We start from the raw sequence: 24429 nt of genomic DNA, 5'->3' as shown, positions 1-24429 counted from the left end.
TTTGGCCAACTCTTCTCTCATACCGTTGTAATTTCCTTTACTCCACTGAAATACTGCTAAGTTAGACTTTACTTTCCCCCGATCAAATTTCAAGTTGAACTCAATCAAATTGTGATCACTGTCTCCTAAGGGTTCCTCTACCTTATGCTCCCTAATCATCTCTGTTCATTACATATCACCCAATCCAGTATAGCTGATACCCTAGTAGGGTCAGTGACAAGCTACTCTAAAAAGCCATCTCATAGGTATTCAACAAATTCACTCTCTTCAGATCCATTATCAGCTTGATTTTCCCAATTGACCTGCATGTTAAAATCTCCCATGACTATGATAACTTTGCCTTTCTGACGCATCTTTTTGTTTCTTGTTGTAATCTGTAGTCCACATCCCAGCTACTGTTTTGAGGTCTGTATATGTCATAAGGAATTGGAATGGTAAGGCAGACCAGATGAAGAGTCTTGACATGGATCATTAACTGTCAGTTTACACCTGTAGATGCTGCCTGCCCCGTTAAACTCCTCCCATTAGAATGGTAAAAAGCTTGTAATGATCTGGTCTAATATCTTTTAGCATTTACTTCCTCTGCACTGTTCAGGAAATGTAGTAGAATGAAAAGCACTAAGGAATTCAGTAATAATCAAAATATGCAATTAGGAACGGATTGAAATTTATCTTTATTTTTCCACTCATACCTGGGCAAAATGGTGGGTCCCTGTTCACAGTTGGAAAACAGTTGCAATTGTCATTGTGTAGAAGCCTTGTCCTCTATACTACTCATTGAAAAATAGCATAATGGGAATATCAGAAGTGCATTTTGGTCCAGAAATTAATCCCTGGTTAGTGGTGTTAAACATACTATGTAGTGATGCAATGTAGTTATTTCGGAATACAGCAGGGTAACAGGGCCTCCCAATCCTGCACTGCCTCATCACATCCATGTGACTAATTAACCTAGTAACCCAGATGTCTTTTCAATGTGGAAGGAAACTGGGCACGAGGAGGAAATCCACATTTTGATGGGGAGAATGTACAGGCAGTGGCAGAATTGAACCCGTGTTGCTGTAGCTGTAACAGCTACAATATTATTCCATCCAAAAAAAAGTGATTTCTACTCTTCCTCAGATATTCTTCCCATAGAACTTCATAAAATAAACCAAGGAAGAGTGGAACAGACTAATGTTTTCCATCCTCACTACCTGAGCTGAGTTCCGAGGCAACAGGTTTACATCATCTAAACAGGCCAGTGCTTCACTGCAGTCTCTTCTTACCTTCCTTTGCCCGACCCTTGGACCACAGCCCTCCTTTGATTAATCTCCATTGTATCCATCAGAGCAAATTCCACATCTTCACCACTCTCCCCATATACGAGCTCTTTATAATCATATAAAATAGTTTTTGTACCGTTCTATGAAAATCAGGATTAATATTTAATATCAAGTATGAAATCCAATATACTTGAGATTTGATTATTTATACTTAAGCAAAATTCGAACCAGATTTTGTTACGTATGGGTTTATTATCTGTCACTGTATCTCAGGGGCAGGTGGATGGTCCCCGCAGGAATCTAATAAATACCAATGGCTACAGATAGATCTCGGTGAGCGGACAGAAATCACAGGAATTGCAACTCAAGGTCGATATGGTAGTTCAGACTGGGTAATAAGCTACCTGCTTATGTTCAGTGACACTGGAAGGAACTGGAAGCAATATCGACAGGAAGACAGCATTTGGGTAAGCCGTTGAACTCTTATTTTAAAACTGTGTTCAGTACAAAATGCCTGTTCATGTATAAAATGCAATTAGCAATATTGGTCATATAAATAATCATGTTGAATAAATACTAGATTTCAAATATGCAAACATTCTTATTAACTTGTTTTTTCTTAAATAGTGGATATTTTTATCATTGATTATAACAATTTGCACATCGACTTAATCTCTTAATGCCTATGCCTGTTTATGGAATTCTTCAACATCTTTTATGTCAATTTTAAAGACATTAAAAACATTCATTCATTACATTCATTATGTATGACATAGGCGATCATGGTCTTTCCATGATTATAATTGTTCTTGGCAAATTTTTCTACAGAAGTGGTTGGCCATTGCTGCCTTTGCAAGATGAGTGACCCCAGCCATTATCAATCCTCTTCAGAGATTGTCTGCCTGGCATCAGTGATCACATAATCAGAACTTGTGATATGCACTGGCTGCTGATATGACCTTCCACCACCTGCTCTTATGGCTTCATGTGATCCTGATCAGCAGGGGAAGGGGAGTGAGGGCTCAGCAGGTGCTACGCCTTGCCCAAGGGTGACCTTGGAGGGAAGGAGGGCCTTACACAACCTTTGGTAGAGATGTATCTCCATCCTGCCACCCTCAACAATTGTTAATAATAGACAAAGGATTCTACAGATGCTGGGAATCTACAACCTTTTAGTCAATTTATTAGAATATAGAACATAAAACTGTACAGCACTGGACAGACCGTTTGGCCCACAATGTTGGGCTGAATATTGCATTTCATTTAATGAAAATGTGATTAAGTTTATATTTTACAATAAATTTCAGAGGCTAAACACAATCTTCAGCCATCTATTTGTTTGACTTAAGATAATGAAAATAATTTTAAGTCCTTCATCAGTTTCACCTGGTAGTGCAGAATTTCTTTTTACTTCAACAGAAAAAAAATTTGATGCTAAATTTTAGTCTTACTTTTCTTTGCAAATGCTTGATTTCCTCAAATACCTAAATAAAAATCTAAAGTCTACAAGTCTCAAAGTTGGTAGTAGAACATCCATTGAACCTGGTAGGTGAAGTTTCAAAATAATCTTACATTTCCTTCACATCTTCCTACCTTGAATGAATGATCTTAAATCTGACACCTTAACATTACAAATTTGAAGAGATTTGCTATGTCACCAAAGAATCTAGCAATTTTCTACTGATGTACCATGGAGAGCATTTTATCTGGTAACATATCTGTCTGCAATGGAGAAGCCAATTCACAGGTTTGAAATAACTGCAGACAGTTGTAAACTCAGTCAGGTCCATCATCAGCAGTAACCTTCCCAGCATCTAGGATATCTTTAAAAGGTGACATCTCAAAAAGTCAGTATCCATTAAGAACTTTCACCATCTTGGATATGCTCTCTTCTCATTGCTGCCAATATGAGGAGGTACAGAAGCCCGGAATCACTGACTCAATATTTTAGGAACAGCTTCTTCCACTCAGCCTTCAGACTTTTGAACAGTTCATGAAACCATGAACACTATACTTAAGATATTCTGCAGATGCCGGATATCTAGAGCAACACACCTAAAATGCTGGAATGCTGGAGGAACTCAACAGGTGAAGTAGCATCTATGGAAATGAATAAACAGTCGACGCTTCAGGCTGAAACCTTCATCAGGAATGGAAAGGAAGGGGGAAGATGCCAGAATAAAAAGGGGTGGGGGAGAGGAGAGACGGAGGGAAAGGAGGACACGCTAGAAGGTAATGGGTAAAGCCAGGTGAGTGGAAAGGAAAAGGGCTGGAGAAGAAGGACTCTCATAGGAGAGGAAAGTGGACCTTGGGAGAAAGGGAAGAAGGAGGGGCACCAGAGGAAGGTGATAGGCAGTTGAGGAGAAGAGGTAAGAGGCCAGAGTCATAGAGAAGTAGAGCACCGACAGGCCCTTTAGCCAATCTAGTCCATGACAATACGATTTAAACTGCCTACTCCCAATGACCTGCACCTGGACATAATTCTCCATATCCCTACTATCCATGTACGTATCCAAACTTCTCTTAACCGTTGAAATTGAACCTGCATGGACCTCTTGTGCTGGCAACTTATTCCACACTCTCATGACCCTCTGAGTGAAGACATTTCCCCTCATGTTTCTCTTAAACTTTTCACCTTTCACCCTTAATCCCTGACCTCTGGGCTACTTGTATTACAAAGGATCCCACTCATCCTGGACATCACCTGTTTTCCCCTCTACCTTCTGGGAAGAGAAACAGAGCATTAAGGATGAAAACTAAGAGACTCCTTAACAGCTTCTACCCACAAGCAGTGAAACACCCCCTTCCCTTCTCCTGCCCCCCTCCTAAGACGGCGGCAGCTAAATGCATCACACTTCCAGGAATGGCAGGTGTGCAATAGTCCTACCCCCGCATCCATATATTATTAATTTTGAACTGCACTCCTGAGGTTTTAGAGTTTATTTTATGTATATATTTTTTGTCATGTTGCAAAACGTTGAGCTGCTAAACTGTGTTTCATTGCTCCACAACAATGATAATAAAGATATTCTTCTTCTTCTTCTTCTTCTTCTTCTTCTTCTTCTTCTTCTTCTTCTTCTTCTAGTCCCACCTATCCTCAGTGGAAAAAGCCTGCTAGCATTTAACCTATCCATAACCCTCTTAATTATGTCTACTTCTATCAAAGCTCCTGTCAATCTTCTATGTTCTAAAGAATACAGCCCTACCTAACCTATTCAATCTTAAAACTCAGGTCCTCCAGACCTGACAACATCCTTGTAAATTTTCTCTGCCCTCTTTCAATCTTGTTTACATTTTTCCTGTAGGTAGGTGACCGAAACTGCACTCAATACTCCAAATTAGACCTCACAATGTCTTATATAATTTCAGCATAACATTCCTTCCCCTGTACTCAATGGAATGGAAGAAGAGGAAAGGGGAGGGTAAAAGAAAAAGGAATGAAAAAAGAAAAAAAAGAGAGAACATCTAAACTGCTGTGTTCTTCCAGCATTTTGTGTGTGTTGCCATGAACACTACCTCACATTTTGATCTCTTTTTGCACTACTTATTTAATTTTCATATCTCTTATTGTAACATAGTACTTTCTTTATGTACTGCACTGTACTACAATCACAAAACATCAAATTCCACGACATACAGCGTATCGATGATCAGAGTCCTGATTCTCATTCTAACTCTTTTCCTTTCTTCACAGACCTGTACAGTCTTTCTGTAACATTTTAGATTTCTAACAGATGTAAAGTTTCTCTTTTATATTCGTTCTCTCCGAGAAACTGATTAATATTTTACTTCCCATGTGCCATATTTGTGATCTTATAAGCATGGCAGTTTGCTACAAGTTAAATTGAATATAATACTAACAAAGATTTCACTTTCTGAATACATTTTGGTGTACCTTGTGGATTTTTGGCTGCTGATCATGGAAATCACCATGAAATCTCCCTATTATGCACCAATTTCAAAAAATTGCTTGTATTTGTTTTGTTAGTGCATAATTAAAGTCAGAGTCGCTGATGCCAAGTTTAAGGAAGGCATTTTTGATGGTCCACAAATCAAACGGGTCATCAATGACAGAAAATTTGAATAGCTTCTAGTGGGACCAGAAAAAATCACATGGAAGGCATTCAAAGATGTTGTTGAAAATTTTCTTGGCAACTAAAGAGCACAAAACTAAGTGCAACTGGTTAACAACATGCTTCAAGCACACAAAACCATGAAATGCAATATGTCATTAAAGATTCATATTCCGCATTCCCATTTAGACCTCCGCAAATTTTGGCGCTGTCAGTGACGAGCATGGTGAAAGATTTCACTTGGAAATTGTAGTCATGGTGAAACAGTATCAGGGCAACTGGAAATCTATCACTGCTGCCTGATTATTGTTGGACACTGAAACAAGAAGCCTCAGACACTGAGGACAAGCAAAAATTGACAACAAAACATTGTTAGCTTAGTTGAACTATTGCAAAGCACCAGCTCCGTTAAAATTAAGTGCGTTATATTCAATAGAAGTTAATTTCTTGATTTTCCAAATTCCTATGTGATATAAGTAGTCTGAAATTATATTTGTGCTCAGCTTCAAGTGGTCTATTGTAAACAAAAAAAAATCTGACGGAGCATCATTTTCAAAAAAAAATTGTGTAATAGATAATGAAAGTCCTGAAGGTTACTGTATGCAGCTAAAACTTGGAAGCAATGTCTTGTGCATTTTTAAATAAAGTTCAGTTCCCAGTATTGGAAACAAGTTGGCAGGACATGTACAGGTTGATCGAATTGATTGAATCAAATCAAAGGCCTAGATATGGATGTGGAGAGGATGTTTCGTATCGTAGGTGAGTCTTGGACCAGAGGTCACAGCCTCAGAAAAGAGATGAGGAAGAACATCTTTAGCCAGATAGTGGTGAATCTGTGGAATTCATAACCACAGACAGATGAGAAGGCCAAGTCATTGAGTATATTTAAAGTGGAGCTTGATAGGTTCTTGATTAGTAAGGCATCAAAGGGAGAAGGCAGGAGTATAGGGTTGAGAGGAATAATAGATCATCCATGATTGAATTGCAGAGCAAACTCGATGGGCTGAATGGTGTCATTCTGCTCTTCGGTCTTATGGTCTTATTGTCTAATTGGTGCAGTCCTAGAAGGGCTTTGAAAAGATCTTGCTTTGAAGTTTTTAGTTTTGTTGCTTGCAAATTGAAATAAATTGATGCCATTATCTTATTGGAATAGATGAAGTAATCCTTGCACAACAATGCCACAAAGCAATTTTGTCAATTGGAGTTTCACATATTTTTCACCTCATTGTACTGTCGTGTCCTGCTGTGTATCAACATTGCCTCTATATTTAGGTTGCAAATGTAATGCAAGAAGTTGAGCACTGATCTGGAAAGAGATTTTTGAATTTTAATGGATAAACTTACCAGCATATTGCTTGGCGCAGCAGAGGTGGAAGAGACAGATAGGTACAATGTTGCATAGGAAGAAATCTTCCTCACTGCCATCAAATTTCTGAACAGATGATAAACCGATGAATACTACCACACTATTTTTGCTCTCTTTTTGTACGTTAGTTATCTTTTTTTAAATATATATATATATATTATATTTGATGTATTGGACTGTAGTAATAGTAATAGGCATCCGTTAGTCTCATGAGACCATGGATTTGCACCTTGCAAGGTTTCCAGGGCGCAGGCCTGGGCAAGGTTGTATGGAAGAGCAGCAGTTGCCCGCGCTGCATGTCTCCCCCCTCTACGCCACCGATGTTGTCCAAGGGAAGGGCATTAGGATGCATACAGCTTGGCACCGGTGTCATCGCAGAGCAATGTGTGGTTAAGTGCTTTGCTCAAGGACAAAACACGCTGCCTCAGTCAAGGCTCGAACTGGCGACCTTCAGATCACTAGATGAATGTCTTAATCACTTGGGCACGTGCTAACACACTGCTGACACAAAACTACATATTTGACTAAGTGCTGTATGTTAGTGGTAATAAATCTGATTCTGACAAGTAATGGGAGTATAAACTGATAACAGTATCCTCCAAAAAATTGTCCAGATTCTATCTCGATTATGAAGTTTGATCAGCTAAGCAAATGGCAATGACCCTAAGAGGGCACAGAAACATGCACAGAAATAATGAAGAATAAAGCTTAAAACAGATGCTGAAAGAAGATTCAATCAAAATCCATCAGAGATGTCAGCTTCATCGTTGAAGATATTGTCGGAAAAGATTCTCAGCAACAGGGTGCACCCACATTTTGAAAAGCATGGAATTACTAAGTGGGAAAAGTCCTTTGTCAGCTCTTGATTATTTTTAAGGAAGTGATGACCATAAATGATGAGGACAAGATGTCCATTTGGACTTCAGTAAAGCATCTTTGTGGGAGCAACACACATCAAAGTTGCTGGTGAACGCAGCAGGCCAGGAGGGAGACTATGTTGTTGCATGAATGAAATCACTGGAGAGAGTTACTGGTAGATACAAAGCAGCTTCTTCATTTGACAAAACAAAGTACAGCAGGTATCATATGAAGCCACTTTTGGTGGAAAGGTCTGCTGGCCCAATGTGGGGCTCGATATTTATTTGCTAAATACAAAGGACAATTCCATATTTACAAAGTATAGACAATACATTTGAAGCTACAGACAAACTTCACACTTTCTGATTCACATCCATCCCACAGACACTAGCAGCATCTGGACTGGGATCCACAGCTTTTAGGAAAAGTATTGTTCCAAATTAAATCCACAATACATTATCAAGGAGCAGAAGACTGGTAGCCAAAGCCATTTTCTAAATGTAAATGACCTAAACCCAAAAATCACTCTCACAGTCCCTCCTCTTAGCCCTCCTGGACAAAAATAAATTTGTACCAGGAAAGGCTAACCTAGGAGGATCTACTCAAATAGGGCAGCAAAAACGCCCTGCCTCGAAATTCTACCCCAATTTTGTGTGCCGATATCTACCCTGACATTCCCTAATCGCTACCTACCAAATGTTAAGCAGGGCGGTTGTTCCAGAAATTTGTACAAGCCTTTAGAAATAGGGCTTCTTTCATGTGCCTGTCCTCTTTCCCTGCAGGCTGATTGCAGCTTAATCACATTCCTTGTCTTCACCCCTTCATTTGCTGGTCGCTGAAACTCTCTTTCCAGGAGCACCCACAGGCCCTCTCATCGATGTACAGGAAGGGGTTGGGGTGGTCTCTACATAAATGTCTGCACGGACCTCTCCCCAGTGGCAGCCCCTTCCTAACTGTCCGGTCGATCACTGGCCCGACTGCTGAAAGGGCTCACCTCCTCATTCAGACTGAGAGTGACTGCCTTCAGATGCCATGTGCAGTCTGAAATGCCATCGAAGTTGTGGAACTTGCCGACTCTGCAAATCCTTCCCCATCTATCTTCTCATATCTTTTCTATTCTACGCTATTAAGCTAATCATCTACCTTCAGCAACCAGCCTTCATTACAGAGTACCATCATCATCACACTTTATCATCATCATCACATCATCACAGTTGTTTACAATATATATTAATGACTTAGATGAGGGAATTAAATGCAGCATCTCCAAGTCTGCGGATGACATGAAGCTGGGCAGCTGTGTTAGCTGTGAGGAGGATGCTAAGAGGATGCAGGGTGACTTGGATAGGTTAGGTGAGTGGGCAAATTCATGGCAGATGCAATTTAATGGGGATAAATGTAAGGTTATCCACTTTGGTGGCAAGAACAGGAAAACATATTATTATCTGAATGGTGGCCGATTAGGAAAAGGGGAGGTGCAACGAGACCTGGATGTCATTATACGCCAGTCATTGTAAGTGGGCATGCAGGTACAGCAGGAGGTGAAAAAGGCGAATGGTATGCTAGCATTCATAGCAAGAGGATTCGAGTACAGGAGCAGGGAGGTACTACTGCAGTTGTACAAGACCTTGGTGAGACCACATCTGGAGTATTGTGTGTAGTTTTGGTCCCCTAATCTGAGGAAAGACATTCTTGCCATAGAAGGAGTACAAAGAAGGTTCACCAGATTGATTCCTGGGATGGCAGGACTTTCATATGATGAAAGAGTGGATCGACTAGGCTTATACTCTCTGGAATTTAGAAGATTGAAGGGGGGTCTTATTGAAACGTATAAAATTCTAAAGGGATTGGACAGGCTAGATGCAGGAAGATCATTCCCGATGTTGGGGAAGTCCAGAACGAGGAGTCACAGTTTAAGGATAAAGGGGAAGCCTTTTAGGACCGAGATGAGGAAAAACTTCTTCACACAGAGAGTGATGAACCTCTGTAATTCTCTGCCAGAGGAAACAGTTGAGGCCAGTTCATTGGCTATATTTAAGAGGGAGTTAGATATGGCCCTTGTGGCTAAAGGGATCAGGGAGTATGGAGAGAAGGCAGGTACAGGGTTTTGAGTTGGATGATCAGCCATGATCATACTGAATGGCGGTGCAGGCTCGAGGGGCTGAATGGCCTACTCCTGCACCTATTTTCTATGTTTCTGTGTTTAGCATGCTATTCACAGTTTTCCGTCATGCTCTCTGTGTCTTCTGCCTTTGCGTTTCCTCCGGGTGTTTTCATTAGCTCTGGTCAGGTCTGGCATGGCCGGCTGGTGTTCCTCTCTTAGATTCTCTTTAATTACATGGTTACTGGGTACACTCGATCCCCCACTCTGTCTGTGGGAGCAACAAGAGGGTGAGTCGTGTGCTTTAACCTGGGTCCAGTGTTTCCACTCACTGCCTCATCAAGTCTGCACACAGACACAAGTATCATTGGTTAAGAGTACCATCTGTGGTCCTATCCACTTGGGGGCAAACCCCGGCCCTTCTAGCAGCACCCTCACCATAACTTGGTCGCTGGACTGTGGAAGGACTATCTCCTTTCCCTCTGGCTCACTCTGATCAGCAATTTGCTGCTGTTGTTTTGCTCAGTGCTTCAACACTTTAAGTTGATTACGAAGGTCTTTCACGTACTGTGTCATTCTATCCCTGTAAATCCCAGGCTCCCCGCAACCCGTAATTACTCCATGATATGACTTCAGAAATATCCGCCAAATACATGGTGGGTCCACCGTGACTCTTTCCTTTTCGTGGGCCCAGCTCCCATCTGGTCGCTCCTTTGCTCCCTTTCTCTGCCACCTCTCCTTCTCTTCTGCCTCCACCTCTTCATATAATTTTACTAAACTGGCTTCTGTCATTTCTTCCTGCAACCTTGCAACTTCAATTGCCTCTTGTTTCTCTGCTGCCTTATTCGTAGTAATGTCTGCCCTCGGAGGCGCTAGAAAAGCTTTATGTTCCGGAGACAGGCCATTCAGGATTGTTGCAGGGCCCACCACTATGGGATGCAATCTCGGCCTGGTCTTAAGGGCAGTATAGCATGTTGTTAATGGATATGATCCACTGGGCTTTACTGGCCATATAGGTGCGTTAGTAGTGGCCGCAGTCTCTCTGAGTATCCCCTGGTGTTTTAGTTCCTTCACTTTACAGTGGACAGCTGTCAGTGCATCAGTTTTTATAGGGTACTGCTAATGGGATCTATACAGACCTATTTTAACCGCGTTTATCTTTACCCGACCACAACCTTGCTTGTATCGAGCCCACACTGCTGGGAACTGCTGACAAGGTAACCCATAGACACCACCCTGGTTTCAGTCTCTGGTGATCAGGGCTGTTGCAACTATGCTATTCACTAAATATATTTACTATATTCACTATATATATTCCCTAAGTATATTTAAGAAACAGTTAGATAGGTTTTTACATAGTAAGGGAATTAAGGGTTATGAGGAAAAGGCAGGTAGATGGAGCTGAGTTTACAGACAGATCAGCCATGACCTTATTGGGCCAGTTGGCCTACTCCTGCCCATATTTTTTATGTTCTTATGCTTGCCAGGTTGTGTATTCTGTTGGTTGTACGTGTTCGCTGCCCCTGACTTGTCCATATTATTTCTCACTTTCCTGAATCTATAACAGCTCCTGCTTCCCTTAGGATGTCTATTCCAAGGATAGTTCCCTCATTATTTGGACATACCCAGAAATACACTGGAAGCTGCACTCCCTCGATTTCTAGTATTTGTGACTCGCTTCTTTCAGCTTTCCCTGTTTTCCCTCCTACACCGGTAATATAAATAGCCTGTCTGGTTGTCGGTAAGGGTAAGTCTGTTATCGATACCGATGCCCCTGTGACCACTACCATATTGCATTGCTGTCCCCCGAGTAATGCTGTTGTGTACATCTGCAGGTCACCAGCGCTGGCAGTGGGGCCTGCCACCACATGTTTTTCTGACCTAGGAGCCATCTTTACTAGCTCTTTGATCTGATAGACACTCAAATTGGTCAGACTGGGCACCGATAGGGTGACCGATTGTATGTCTGCTGTGACGTTCACCTGTTTTTCTTTCCTCTTTTTTGGACACTGCCTCCAACCATGTCCCAATAGGCCGCACCCATAGCATATCAACTCCTTTACCCTCCCATGTCTATTCCAGTAGTTCCTTGCTTCGTGCCCTGGTCGCCAACAAAAAAAACAAACTCTCTGGGACAGCTGCATCGACTTATGATTTCACTTTATGATTTCTCTTGCTCTTTCTTCGGTCTATCTCACTGGCCCATGAAACTATTGCAGAGTAGGTCGACTCCACCATTGTGCCTAAATCTAAAACTTCCTGGTGGGCTGAGCTCAGGCCTTCCTTCAGCATTTTCAGGAAGACTGGTTTGTCTATCCCTGTATTATCCAACCCTGAATACTCCTCGTACACTCGATATTTACGTTCTACATAATCCATAGCTATCTCATCAGCTTTTAGAATCACTGCCGTTATCGCTCCACAGTTACTCTCACCTCCCCCCAACCGCAGCCTCATTTAAAAAAAATATCTTTCTTCATTGTTGGCATTCCGGATAGTTGCCCAGGTACCATCCCGCACCCCCTGGGCCATCCTGTCCCACATATTCTTCGGGCACTTCGCTTTTACCAACACGTGTATATCTTTGGGGTGCATCTGGTGAATTTCAACCATTTTCTCTAATCCTGAATTCCCACATGCGAGTTTAAGTGAGGACAGCTCTGACAAAGTGCTCTGTTGCTTCCCAGGGGTGAAGGGTTTATGAATGGTTGTAATCAGAGTCACGGGCTGGCTCGGACCATCAGGGTTCTTGGCCTGACGTTGCCTGACCTCAATAAGTGCCATCCCGACGGATATGTCTGGGTAAAACCTCCCACTTCTGACTCCAAATGTTGCTGCATGAATGAAATCACCAGAGAGAGTTACTGGTAGATACAATGCAGCTTCTTTATTCGTAAAAACAAGGTACAGCAGGCATCATACGGAGATGCTTTCGGTGGAAAGGTCTGCTGGCCCAATGTGGGGCTTGATGTTTATTTGCTAAACACAAAGGACAATTCCATGTTTACAAAGTATAGACAATGCTTTCTTTTGAAACTAAATGCAACCTTCACACCTTGTGATTCACATCCATCCCACAGACGCCAGCAGCGTCTGGACTGGGATCCACAGCTTTTAGGAAATGCATTTTTCCAAATTAAATCCACAATATATCATCAAGCATCAGAAGACTGGTAGCCAAAGCCATTTGCTAAATGAAAGTAACTTAAACCCAAAAATCACTGTAACAGGCTAGTCTAAGATATTGTCACATGAGAACCATGATGAATTGGTAAATTGGATCCAAAATTAGCTCCAACTTTAAAGACAGAGGATCACGGCAGAGGGGTATTACTTTGACTGGACATCTGTGACTGCTAATACGAGGAAATCTGCAGATGCTGGAATTTCAAGCAACATACATAAAGGTTGCTGGTGAATGCAGCAGGCCAGGCAACACCTATAGGAAGAGGTACAGTCGACGTTTTGGGCCGAGACCCTCCGACAGGACTAGCTGAAAGAAGAGCTAATAAGCTCTTCTACTGTAAAGACGAAGCCACACTCAGGTTGGAGGAAAAACACCTTATATTCCGTCTGGGTAGCCTCCAACTTGATGGCATGAACATTGACTGCTCAAACTTCCGCTAATGCCCCACCATCCGTTATTTATTTATTTATATACACACATTCTTTTTTTCTCTCTCCTTTTTCTCTCTCTGTCCCTCTCACTATACCCCTTGCCCATCCTCTGGGCTTCCCCCCTCCCCCTTTTCTTCCTCCCTGGGCCTCCTGTCCCATAATCCTCTCATATCCCTTTTGCCAATCAACTGTCCAGCTCTTGGCTCCATCCCTCCCCCTCCTGTCTTCTCCTATCAACTTGGATCTCCCCCTCCCCCTCCCACTTTCAAATCTCTTACTAGCTTTTCTTTCAGTTAGTCCTGACGAAGGGTCTCGGCCCGAAATGTCGACTGTACCTCTTCCTAGAGATGCTGCCTGGCCTGCTGCGTTCACCAGCAACTTTTATATCTGTGACTGCTGGTGTTCTTCAAGGGTCAGTGTCCATTGTAGTTGGTCTGATTAGTAAATTTAATTATGAAAAGCATTTTAATTTTACTCTGTAATCCTTCTTGTTCCACTCATGTATAATAGTCTGATTAGTAAATTTGAAGACAATGCGAAAATTGGTAGAATTGTATTTACTGAGGACAGTTATCAAAGGATTGAGTGGAATATATATCAATTGAGAGTTTAGGCAGAGAAATGGCAGGTGGAGTTTACTCTGGGCAAGTATGAGGTGATACATTTTGAGAGATCAAATACAGGTGGAAAATATACTGCAAAAGGAAATACCACATAGGAGCATTAAAGTACAGAGGAATCCTCGGGAGCAAGTTTGTATCTCTCTGTAAAAGACAACACAAGTAGATAGAGGATAGTAATAGAGTTTCTACAACTGGAAGGAATGGGACATGCTTGATTTATTTTTTTATTAATATTTTAAATTTTATTTATTACGAACAAACAAACGAACAAAAACTAACACAGCAAATCCACAAAAACCACAACCATAGCAAAATCAAATTAAATATTGAGCAGCAAAAGAGAGAAAAATATAAAGGCAAAAGTAAACATACACAGCAGAGGTGCACCACACCAAAGAACCTCAGTCCTCACCCCGTGAGAAAGCCAACACAGGGCCCCATATCCTTTCAAAGATGTCCCCTCTGTCCTCATTACATAGTCTCAGTCTCTCCAAATGTAAAGTATTTGCCAGTTCTCTCAGCCACAGATCATACTTAGGCACAGAGTCCATTTTCCACATTTAAAGGATTAACTTCTTAGCGATCACCATGCCAAACAATACAGCCACTTTTTCATACATATTGGCTGAAGATAGGGAGCTTGTTTCTCCAAGGATGGCTATGAGCGGGTCTGGTTCCCACCGCTTCCCAAAAGCCTCAGAGAAACAGTGAAAAATACTTTTCCAGTATGCATAAAGCTTACAACATGACCAGAATGAATGTGACAAATTGCTGTTCACAGATTTACATCTATGACAAACTGGCAAAAGATCAGGGTAGAAATTGTGCAACTTTTCGTTGGAATAATGGATCCTATGTAGTGTTTTAAACTGTATAAGTCTGTGTCTGACGTTGACCGAACAATCATGTATACTCTTTAAACACTCATCCCAGACCTCCTCTGTCAATTCTATACCCAATTCATCCACCCATGCCTGTTTAAGACCTGCAGTATTCACCCAAGCTCCATTATGTAGGATCTGATAAGAATAGGATACTGCACTATGAGTAACAGGATCAAATTTATTTATTGCCTCCAGGAACTCATGGTTGTCGAAAACCTCAAAGTTAGGTATATATTTCCTAACATAATCTCGGATTTGTAAATATCTAAAAAAAAACTAGATGCAGGGATATTGTAAGGTGCTTGTAACTGCGCTGATGAGGCAAAGTTTCCGTTAATATATAGGTCACCTACACTGCAGATGCCTCTCTGTTTCCAGGTGGGAAAAACAGTTTCATTCAGGCCAGGCAAAAAGGAATGATTGTCACAGATCAGAGTGTCAATATAAGTTTTTGGAGTCTTAATGTGTAGTTGAATCTGCTTCTAAATTCTTATAGTCCTGCTGACCATGAAGCTGTTACTAAAATGTGATTTATTAACTGCAGTGGGGCTATTAAGGAGAGCTGGTAAGGAAGTCCTCTTACAAAGCACTCGCTCTATGAGTAACCATGCTGGGCACGAGTCTGAGGTAGAGGGTGGGCCTTTTTTCTACCATGCAAGAATGGATAGGTGGGCAGCCCAGTAATACATTTTAACGACCAGTAGGGTAAAACCACCTGCTTCCTTGGGTCTTGACAAGTGTTTTTTTAGTAATTCTAATGGCTTTATAATTCCAAATGAAGGGTATAATAATTGAATCCAATTGCTTAAAATATGACAGAGGAATAAAACATGGAATTGACTGGAAAAGATGAAGAAATTGTAGCAGTACAATCTTCTTGATTGTGTTAACCCTCCCCACCCAAGAGATTGGAAGGGTTTTCCAAAGGTCAATATTGCGTTTAACCTTGCGTTTAACTTTGTTTTGCCAACTCACTTGCAAAAGGTCATCTGGGTTTTTTGTAATAATCACACCAAGATAGGAAAAATTATCATGTTATTTTAAAGGGAATGGACTGTAAATACGCTGTATTAACCACTGCAGTGACTGGCATTAGTTCACTCTTATCCCAATTAATAGAGAAACCTGAGAAACTACCAAAATTATTAATTAGAGTCAGAAGGGCGGGTATTGATGTTTGTGGGCTGGAGATATATAAAAGGACATCATCGGCGTATAACGAAAGGTGCTGTTTATGTCCACGCATATCAATGGGAGATATCAAAGGGTCCTGTCTGATGATAACAGCCAGTGGCTCAATGATAACTGCAAACAAAAATGGAGAAAGGGGGCAGCCTTCACGATTCTCAGGATGAATTGCAAAAGGGGAGGAAATATTCTGATTAGTGATAATTGAAGCAGATGGGTGTGAATAAATTATCTCAATCCACTTAATGAAGGATGGTCCAAATCCAAATTTCTTAAGTGCAAACATCATATATGGCCATTACACTTGGTAAAACGCACATTGCTCATCTAATGAGATGACTACAGCCTCTTCTGCATGCTTTTGTATATAAAATATTGAAAAGACGACACAAATTAAGATACATATGTCTACCTGGCATAAAGCCAGTTTAATCTGGTTGAATAATAGAACAAGTGCGTTCTTTTAACCTATTGGCCAGGACTTTCCCAAGAAATTTGGTTTCAATGGGCAGCAGCGAAATGGGGCGATATGATGAAACCACCTTGTGATCACGGCCTGGTTTTGGAATCAGGGAGACATTGGCTTTACATAAAGTGGGAGGCAATCTGGAAGATAACCTGGAGTGATTCAACATTTATAAGAGCAGAGGTGATAATTTTGGACCAAATACTTTGAAGAATTCCATGCTAAAACTATCTGGACCTGCTGCCTTATTATTGGGGAGGGAGGAGATGACCTTCTTGATCTCATCTTGGCTTATATCAGCATCAATTGTATTTACTGAATCTGTTGATAGCGTGGGTAGATTCAGATTATCAAAAAATGCTTCCATAGCTTTAGTGTCTGGACCGCCTTGTGATTGGTAAACATTAGCATAGAGCTCCGCAAAACACTTACTAATTTTTTCCGGGTCCGTCAATAAAAAGCCATCTTTCGCCTTTATAGAATGTATGGCCCTGGAGGCCTGCATCTGTCTTAACTGACAGGCTAATAACTTATGGGGCTTTTCACCAAGCTCAAAATACCTCTCTCTGACTTGTGTCAGTAGTTTCGAAACACTCTTGGACATTATAGAATTATACTCATACTGTAAGGCAGTAATCTTATTAAGTAATTCTGCTTCATGGTTTATTTTGTAAGAAGCTTCCAGATTTGCCAACTGATCATCTACTTCAGTTAACCTTTTCTTGAATCTTCTTTTTTTCTGCTGTCTCATATGCTATTATGCAACCTCTAATAACCGCCTTCATGGCCTCCCAAAGAGTGAAATCAACACCGCCCACATCATTGGTGCTTAAGTACAGATCTATCTTATCTGAAAGATAAGAGCAAAAATCCTTATCCTTTAGCAAAGCATTATTTAAACGCCAACTATATTCACCTCTTTTGTGGTTCAATTTGAGTATAAGGGAGACAGGAGTATGATCCGATATAAGTACAAACGTTTGTATATTATGGTAAGTGCAACCGACTACTGACAAGACCAATTTCGAATCTAACTGAAAATAATCAATCCTAGAGTAGGATTTGTGTACTCCGGAAAAATATGAAAAATCCTTCTTCATAGGATTAAGAAGCCTCCAAATATTCACTATGTTATACAATTGCATGATTATTAAGTGTTATTCTACTTTTAAGTGAACAAGCCTGGGGACATTGTCTATCTAGGAGGGAGTCTAAGGTGTAATTAAAGTCTCCACCTACAATTAAGTTAAAGTCAGACAGATTAGGCATGGCCTTAAAGAGATTCTGAAAAAAAATTGGATCATCAAGTTGGGCCCATACATATTCACTAGTGTCAATGGTATGGAGTTTAATATTCCACTTACTATTACATATCTGCCCCTCAGGTCAGCGATAGTTTGTGTGTGAATAAACGGTATGTTTTTTTTATCAGGATTGCAACACCTCTAGTTTTTGTACTAAAATTCGACTGGTAGACCTGAGATGCCCAGGAGGGACAAAGCACTTTCGCTGCTGTTTTCTTAATATGCGTTTCTTGGAGAAAACAAATATCATGTGTGAGTGTACGAAGATGTGCATACACCTTCCCTCCCTTTAGTGGACTATTCATCCCCTGTACATTCCAGCTGACAAGTTTAATCTCACCAATGCTGTGCATATGAGAATTAGATTTCATGTCTGCTACTTAACAAAATAAATATGCTGTTTGGTCATGGCGTAACGCAAACAGTTACAAACAGATGTGCTGTAACAACCCCTTGAGAAACAGAAAAAAAACCCTCCCAAAAATAAAAACATACCCAGGACTAGTACTTCCATACCCCTAACCTAGAGTCAAAGTTATATCCAAGCGCCAACACATGGCCTGGAATAGAGATAACTACCCATTACTCACTGAACACGAAACTCACTAAAAACCTCTTCGCAGATACACTATGGAATAGAAAAATAAACAATAACAGTCAGTCCTCACCCACAGCTTAGTGTGAGCTTATTTTTCAGTTCCTCATGCGCTGAACATAATAAACAGGCTCCAGATGAAGCCACTATCGGTCAATGACGAATCCAGTAACCCAGCATTAATTAGCTTTTAGGTTTATACGGTGTCCGAATGCCAATCTTTAACTTCTCGGCTCAGAAACTCCCCCGCTATGGCTGCAGTGCTGAATGTACTGGTGGTAGTCATAGTCATACTTTATTGATCCTGGGGGAAATTGGTTTTCGTTACAGTTGCACCATAAATAATTAAATAGTAATAAAACCGTACATAGTTAAATAGTAATATGTAAATTATGCCAGGAAATAAGTCCAGGACCAGCCTATTGGCTCAGGGTGTCTGACCCTCCAAGGGAGGGATTGTAAAGTTTGATGGCCACAGGCAGGAATGACTTCCTATGACGCTCTGTGTTGCATCTCGGTGGAGTGAGTCTCTGGCTGAATGTACTCCTGTGCCCAACCAGTACATTATGTAGTGGATGGGAGACATTGTCCAAGATGGCATGCAACTTGGACGGCATCCTCTTTTCAGACGCCACTGTCAGAGAGTCCAGTTCCATCCCCACAACATCACTGCCCTTACAAATGAGTTTGTTGATTCTTTTGGTGTCTGCTACCCTCAGCCTGCTGTCCCAGCACATAACAGCAAACATGATCGTACTGGCCACCACGGACTCGTAGAACATCCTCAGCATCGTCCGGCAGATGTTAAAGGACCTCAGTCTCCTCAGGAAATAGAGATGGCTCTGTCCCTTCTTGTAGACAGCCTCAGTGTTCTTTGACCAGTCCAGTTTATTGTCAACTCATATCCCCAGGTATTTGTAATCCTCCACCATGTCCACACTGACCCCTTGGATGGAAACAGGGGTCACCAGTACATTAGCTCTTCTCAGGTCTACCACCAGCTTGTTAGTCTTTTTTACATTAAGCTGCAGATAATTCTGCTCACACCATGTGGCAAAGTTTCCTACCGTAGCCCTGTACTCAGCCTCATCTCCCTTGCTGATGCATCCAACTACGGCAGAGTCATCAGAAAACTTCTGAAGATGACAAGACTCTATGCAGTAGATGAAGTCTGACGTGTAAATGGTGAAGAGAAAGGGAGACAAGACAGTCCCCTGTGGAGACCCAGTGCTGCTGATCACTCTGTCGGACACACAGTGTTGCAAGCACACGTACTGTGGTCTGCCAGTCAGGTAATCAAGAATCCATGACACCAGGAAAGCATCCACCTGCATCTCTGTCAGCTTCTCCCCCAGCAGAGCAGGGCCGATGGTGTTGAACACACTGGAGAAGTCAAAAAACATGACCCTCACAGTGCTCGCTGGCTTGTCCAGGTGGGGGTAGACACGATTCAGCAGGTAGACGATTGCATTTCCAACTCCTAGTCGGGGCTGGTAGGTGAACTGGAGGGGATCTAAGTGTGGCCTGACCATAGGCCGGAGCAGCTCCAGAACAAGTCTCTCCAGGGTATTCATGATGTGGGAGGTTAATGCCACCGGTCTGTAGTCATTTGATGCCGCTGGGGGCGCGGCGTCTTCGGTACAAGGATGAGGCAGGACGTCCTCCACAGCACAGGAACCCTCCGAAGCTTCAGGCTCAGGTTGAAGACATGGCAAAGTACTCCACATAGCTGAGGGGCACAGGCTTTGAGCACCCTGGTACTGACACCATCCAGTCCTGCAGCCTTGCTTGGGTTGAGACGTTTCAGCTGTCTTCTCACCTGTTCGGCTGTTAAGCCCACCATGGTGGTTTCGTGTGGGGAAGGGGTATAGTCATGAGAGCAGGGTGGGGGACTGTGAGGAGGGGTAGGAGGGGAGAGTGGAATATGTGTTGGTTGGGGGCCGACAACAGATGACTCATGTGGGGGATGGGCAGGGGCCACAATGTCAAGGTATTGTTAACTGTAACCACAAACCTCGCCGGATACCGGAATCAACACCTAATTTTCCTGGCTTTGCATTTCTCCTTAATGTGCTGAAAATCGTGATGTTTCCTCATGGTAGCTGAGGTTAAATACGGGTGCATGAACACCAGGCGCCCGTCATATAGCAGCGGAGCTCTCTCCCTGGACAAACATAGCACCAACAATTTAACCTGGTAGTGGTGTAGCCTAGCAATAATAGCTCTTGGCCTACCATTTTTAGCAGGTGCTAGGCTCCGGTGGGCACGGTCCATTTCAATCGTCTGGTCAAAATGTTTTTCCCCCAGCAACTTTGGAAGCAACATGGCTACAAATTCTGTCAGCTTATTATTTTCAGCTTTCTCCTGAACCCAGATAATGCGAATGTTTTGACAGCGAGACGAAGCTTCAAGGTCATCCACCTTAGCCTGTAGCTGCACGTTTTGGGATATTAGGCTATCAAGCTGCCTCTCCAACTCTTCAATTCAACTCTCATACGATTCGGGGGTATCCTGCATTAAAGAAACATGCTTACTGGCTTTGGCTAGAGCTGCTGTTAAGTTCATGATTGACTTATTATGCTCAGCCGTCTCCTGTCTACCAAACTGTACAGCTTGTTTACTGCCACAAGGAATTCTTCAATGGGGGTTGGGACCGGGGCGCTAGCAGCATTAGCTTTAGCTTCTCCTGGGCCCGCTAGTTTTGCGGAACCCTTGCCAGAATCTTCTCCAGCACCCTTTTCTTGTTTCTTTCTGGCTTTGTCATTTCATTCAGCCCGTTACAACTCACTTCAGTCACTTAAAAATAAGAATTAACTGCTATTTGGGTGAGGCAAAAGGTGAAGGTAGGCGCAGCTCCCGGGACACACGTCTACTCCATACCAAGACCCCATGTGACCCACATGCTTGATTTCAATGGTCAGGACATTGAGAATAAAAGTATGGAAATCTTGTTGAAGCTGTATGAAATTTTGGTTAAGCTACATTTGTAGTATCGTGTGCAGCTCTGTTCACCATGCTAGAGAAAGAATATGGATGCTTTGGAAAAGATCCAGAAGAGCTACATCAAGTTGTTATGTGGATTGAAGTGTACTGGCTTTAAGGGGAGGTTGGTTAAACTTGGAGTGTTTCTTCTGGAACTTCAGAAGCTGAAGAATTACAGCACAGATAGTGTAGATAGTCAGAATCGTTTTCTCCGATGGGAAAAGTAAAATATGTGAGGATGTATGTAACAACTGTGTAGCACTGGTCCCATCTGGTGTGTCTGGTCACTACACTCTTTATGAGAAAAATCAAATTACGTAGTCCTACACTAGGTGCTAGTCGGCCATCTGAAGCTCTAGATATCGGAAGGAGGCAGTGAATAGAAAACACCCACTTCTGGAGGTAAGTTTTGTTTATTGAAAAGCAAGATATACAAAATATTTATATGAGTACGAGCAATTCAAAATTCCAACATCCTGTTTCAGTTCCATATCTCAGATATCAACAAAAACCAAACTCCTGTTTGGTTAGAGTCAGTGATATTCATTAGAATAACCTTTGTTACTCCATTTTCTCTAACTAATTAGATCTAGTGTTATCCCTATTTAAAGGTTTACAGACTAACATTTCCGTTTTATTTATCCCCAGAAGGAAAACTAATTGAATTCCTATTCTTAATTATTATGCTTAACTTCAGTTTCAGTTCAAGTCAGTATGTTTACAAATTCAATTCAAATATTATATATCTATACAGCTTAACTCCTTTCATGACAATTCTCCAACATCACAACTTTTAAACAAAGTAAATCTTGTTCAGTAACTTATCAAAGTCTTTGCAAAAATAATCAATTCTTGCAGAAAATCAAATTCAGATCCTTTGAATTAAAGTAAACTTATACTGTATTAAACTGTATTAAATCCTCCACGTCATGAAACAATTTGTTCCCATGTTGCTTCGTTATCTTGGGTGGCTCGCCATCTTGTTTTGTTGGATGAAATAGTTGAACATTCACAGAAAGTCGATTCACAACACAAAAAAACAAAAAAAAACTGACCTGTATAGAACGGGATTACAATCCGTAAGTGTTTATGCACGTTCTATTTTCTATTTCAAAATAACTCAGTATCAGATTGTCATTTCCAAACATTTCTCAGTTACATCACCACTGAACATATGTCGCACACATTCTAGACTTGGAACAGTAAGAGTTTTAAGCAAATCCCTTGGTATGATTTACCAGAACTAATTCCCTGTTACATGGCAGGGATCTGGTCTCTGCCGATATTGTCTCGTTACAGCTGTTGCTTGTTATAGACATAGCTTCAATAGATCTTTTATCGCAATCATCTCTCCTCCAGGGGTTTCGCCCCAAGGTTTTCAATTAAGGTAGAGATACACCCTACTAATTCCACTTCAACAGTTTTATATCTTTAGTTTCTAATAGTCTGCTGTGTTTCTCTCACTTTCCCGCGCTGTGCTAGTCACGCCTCGTTCTCACATAGACTTTTCTAGAAACATAGAAACATAGAAAACCTACAGCACAATACAGGCCCTTCGGCCGACAAAGTTGTGCCAAATGTGTCCCTACTTTAGAAATTACTAGGGTTACCCATAGCCCTCCATTTTTCTAAGCTCCATGTACCTATCCAAAAGTCTCTTAAAAGACCCTATCGTATCTGCCTCCACCACTGTTGCTGGCAACCCATTCCATGCACTGACCACTCTCTGCGTAAAAACTTACCCCTGACGTCTCCTCTGTATCTGCTCCTGAGCACCTTAAACCTGTGCCCTCTTGTGGCAGCCATTTTAGCCCTGGGGAGAAACCCCTGATTATCCACACGATGAATTCCTCTCATCATCTTATAAGACCATAAGACCATAAGACAAAGGAGCAGAAGTTGGCCATTCGGCCCATCATGTCTGCACTGCCATTTTATCATGAGCTGATCCATTCTCCCATTTAGTACCACTCCCCGGCTCTCTCACCATAACCTTTGATGCCCTGGCTACTCAGATACCTATCAATCTCTGCTTTAAATACACCCAATGACTTGACCTCCACCGCTGCAGTGGCAACAAATTCCACAGATTCACCACCCTCAGGCTAAAAAAAGTTCTTTGCATCTCTGTTCTGAATGGACGCTCTTCAATCCTTAAGTCATGCCCTCTCGTACTAGACTCCCCCACCATGGGAAACAACTTTGCCACATCCACCACGTCCATGTCTTTCAAAATACACCTCTATCAGGTTACCTCTCATTCTCCGTCACTCCAAGGAGAAAAGACTGAGTTCACTCAAACTGTTTACACAAGGCATGCTTCCCAATCCAGGCAACATGTTTGTAAATCTCCTCTGCACCCTTTCTGTGGTTTCCACATCCTCCACATTGTGAGGCGACCAGAACTGAGCACAGTACTCCAAGTGGGGTCTGACCAGGGTCCTATATAGCTGCAACATTACCTCTCAGCTCCTAAACTCAATTCCATGATTGATGAAGCCCAATACACTGTATGCCTTCTTAACCACAGAGTCAACCTGCGCAACTGCTTTGAGCGTCCTATGGACTCAGACCCCAAGATCCGTCTGATCCTCCACACTGCCAAGAGTCTTACCATTAATACTATATTCTGCCATCTTATTTGACCTACCAAGATGAACCATTTCACACTTATCTGGGTTGAACTCCATCTGCCATTCCTGAGCCCAGTTTTGCATCCTAGCAATGTCCCACTGTAAACTCTGACAACCCTCCACGCTATCCACAACACCTCCAACCTTTGTGTCATCAGCAAACTTACTAACCCATCCCTCCACTTCCTCATCCAGGTCATTTATAAAATATCACGAAAATTAAGGGTCCCAGAACAGATCCCTGAGGCACACCACTGATCACCGACATCCATGCAGAATATAACCTGTTTACCACCACTCTTTGCTTTCTGTGCGCAAGCCAGTTCTGGATCCACAAAGTTCTCAAGTTCTTTTTTTTAAAAATTGGTAAACCTGGTTTTCATCCCTCCACAGGTGGAGCTTTCTAACATTAGATCTTTGGGTTTAATTAACCTGGGTTGCATGTAGGTTTAAGGGGAGAGGGGGCAAGTTCA

The 24429-nt window shown here is 41.9% G+C and overlaps 1 protein-coding gene across 1 annotated transcript in view; it reads left to right on the top strand.

Moving 5' to 3' along the window:
- The window catches only part of LOC134346871 (contactin-associated protein-like 5), a 1673098-nt gene that overhangs the window by 178936 nt on the left and 1469733 nt on the right, over positions 1-24429 (top strand). Inside the window, exon 3 of the mRNA XM_063048676.1 lies at positions 1539-1732. Coding sequence (XP_062904746.1) covers positions 1539-1732 — 194 coding nt within the window. The remainder of the gene's footprint in view (positions 1-1538; positions 1733-24429) is intronic.

Source organism: Mobula hypostoma, chromosome 5 (genome assembly GCF_963921235.1).
Source record: "Mobula hypostoma chromosome 5, sMobHyp1.1, whole genome shotgun sequence".
In the NCBI taxonomy this organism is placed as follows: Eukaryota; Metazoa; Chordata; class Chondrichthyes; order Myliobatiformes; family Myliobatidae; genus Mobula; species Mobula hypostoma.
Note: the sequence above shows the minus strand (reverse complement) of the source record. Positions and strands in the feature narration are given on the sequence as shown.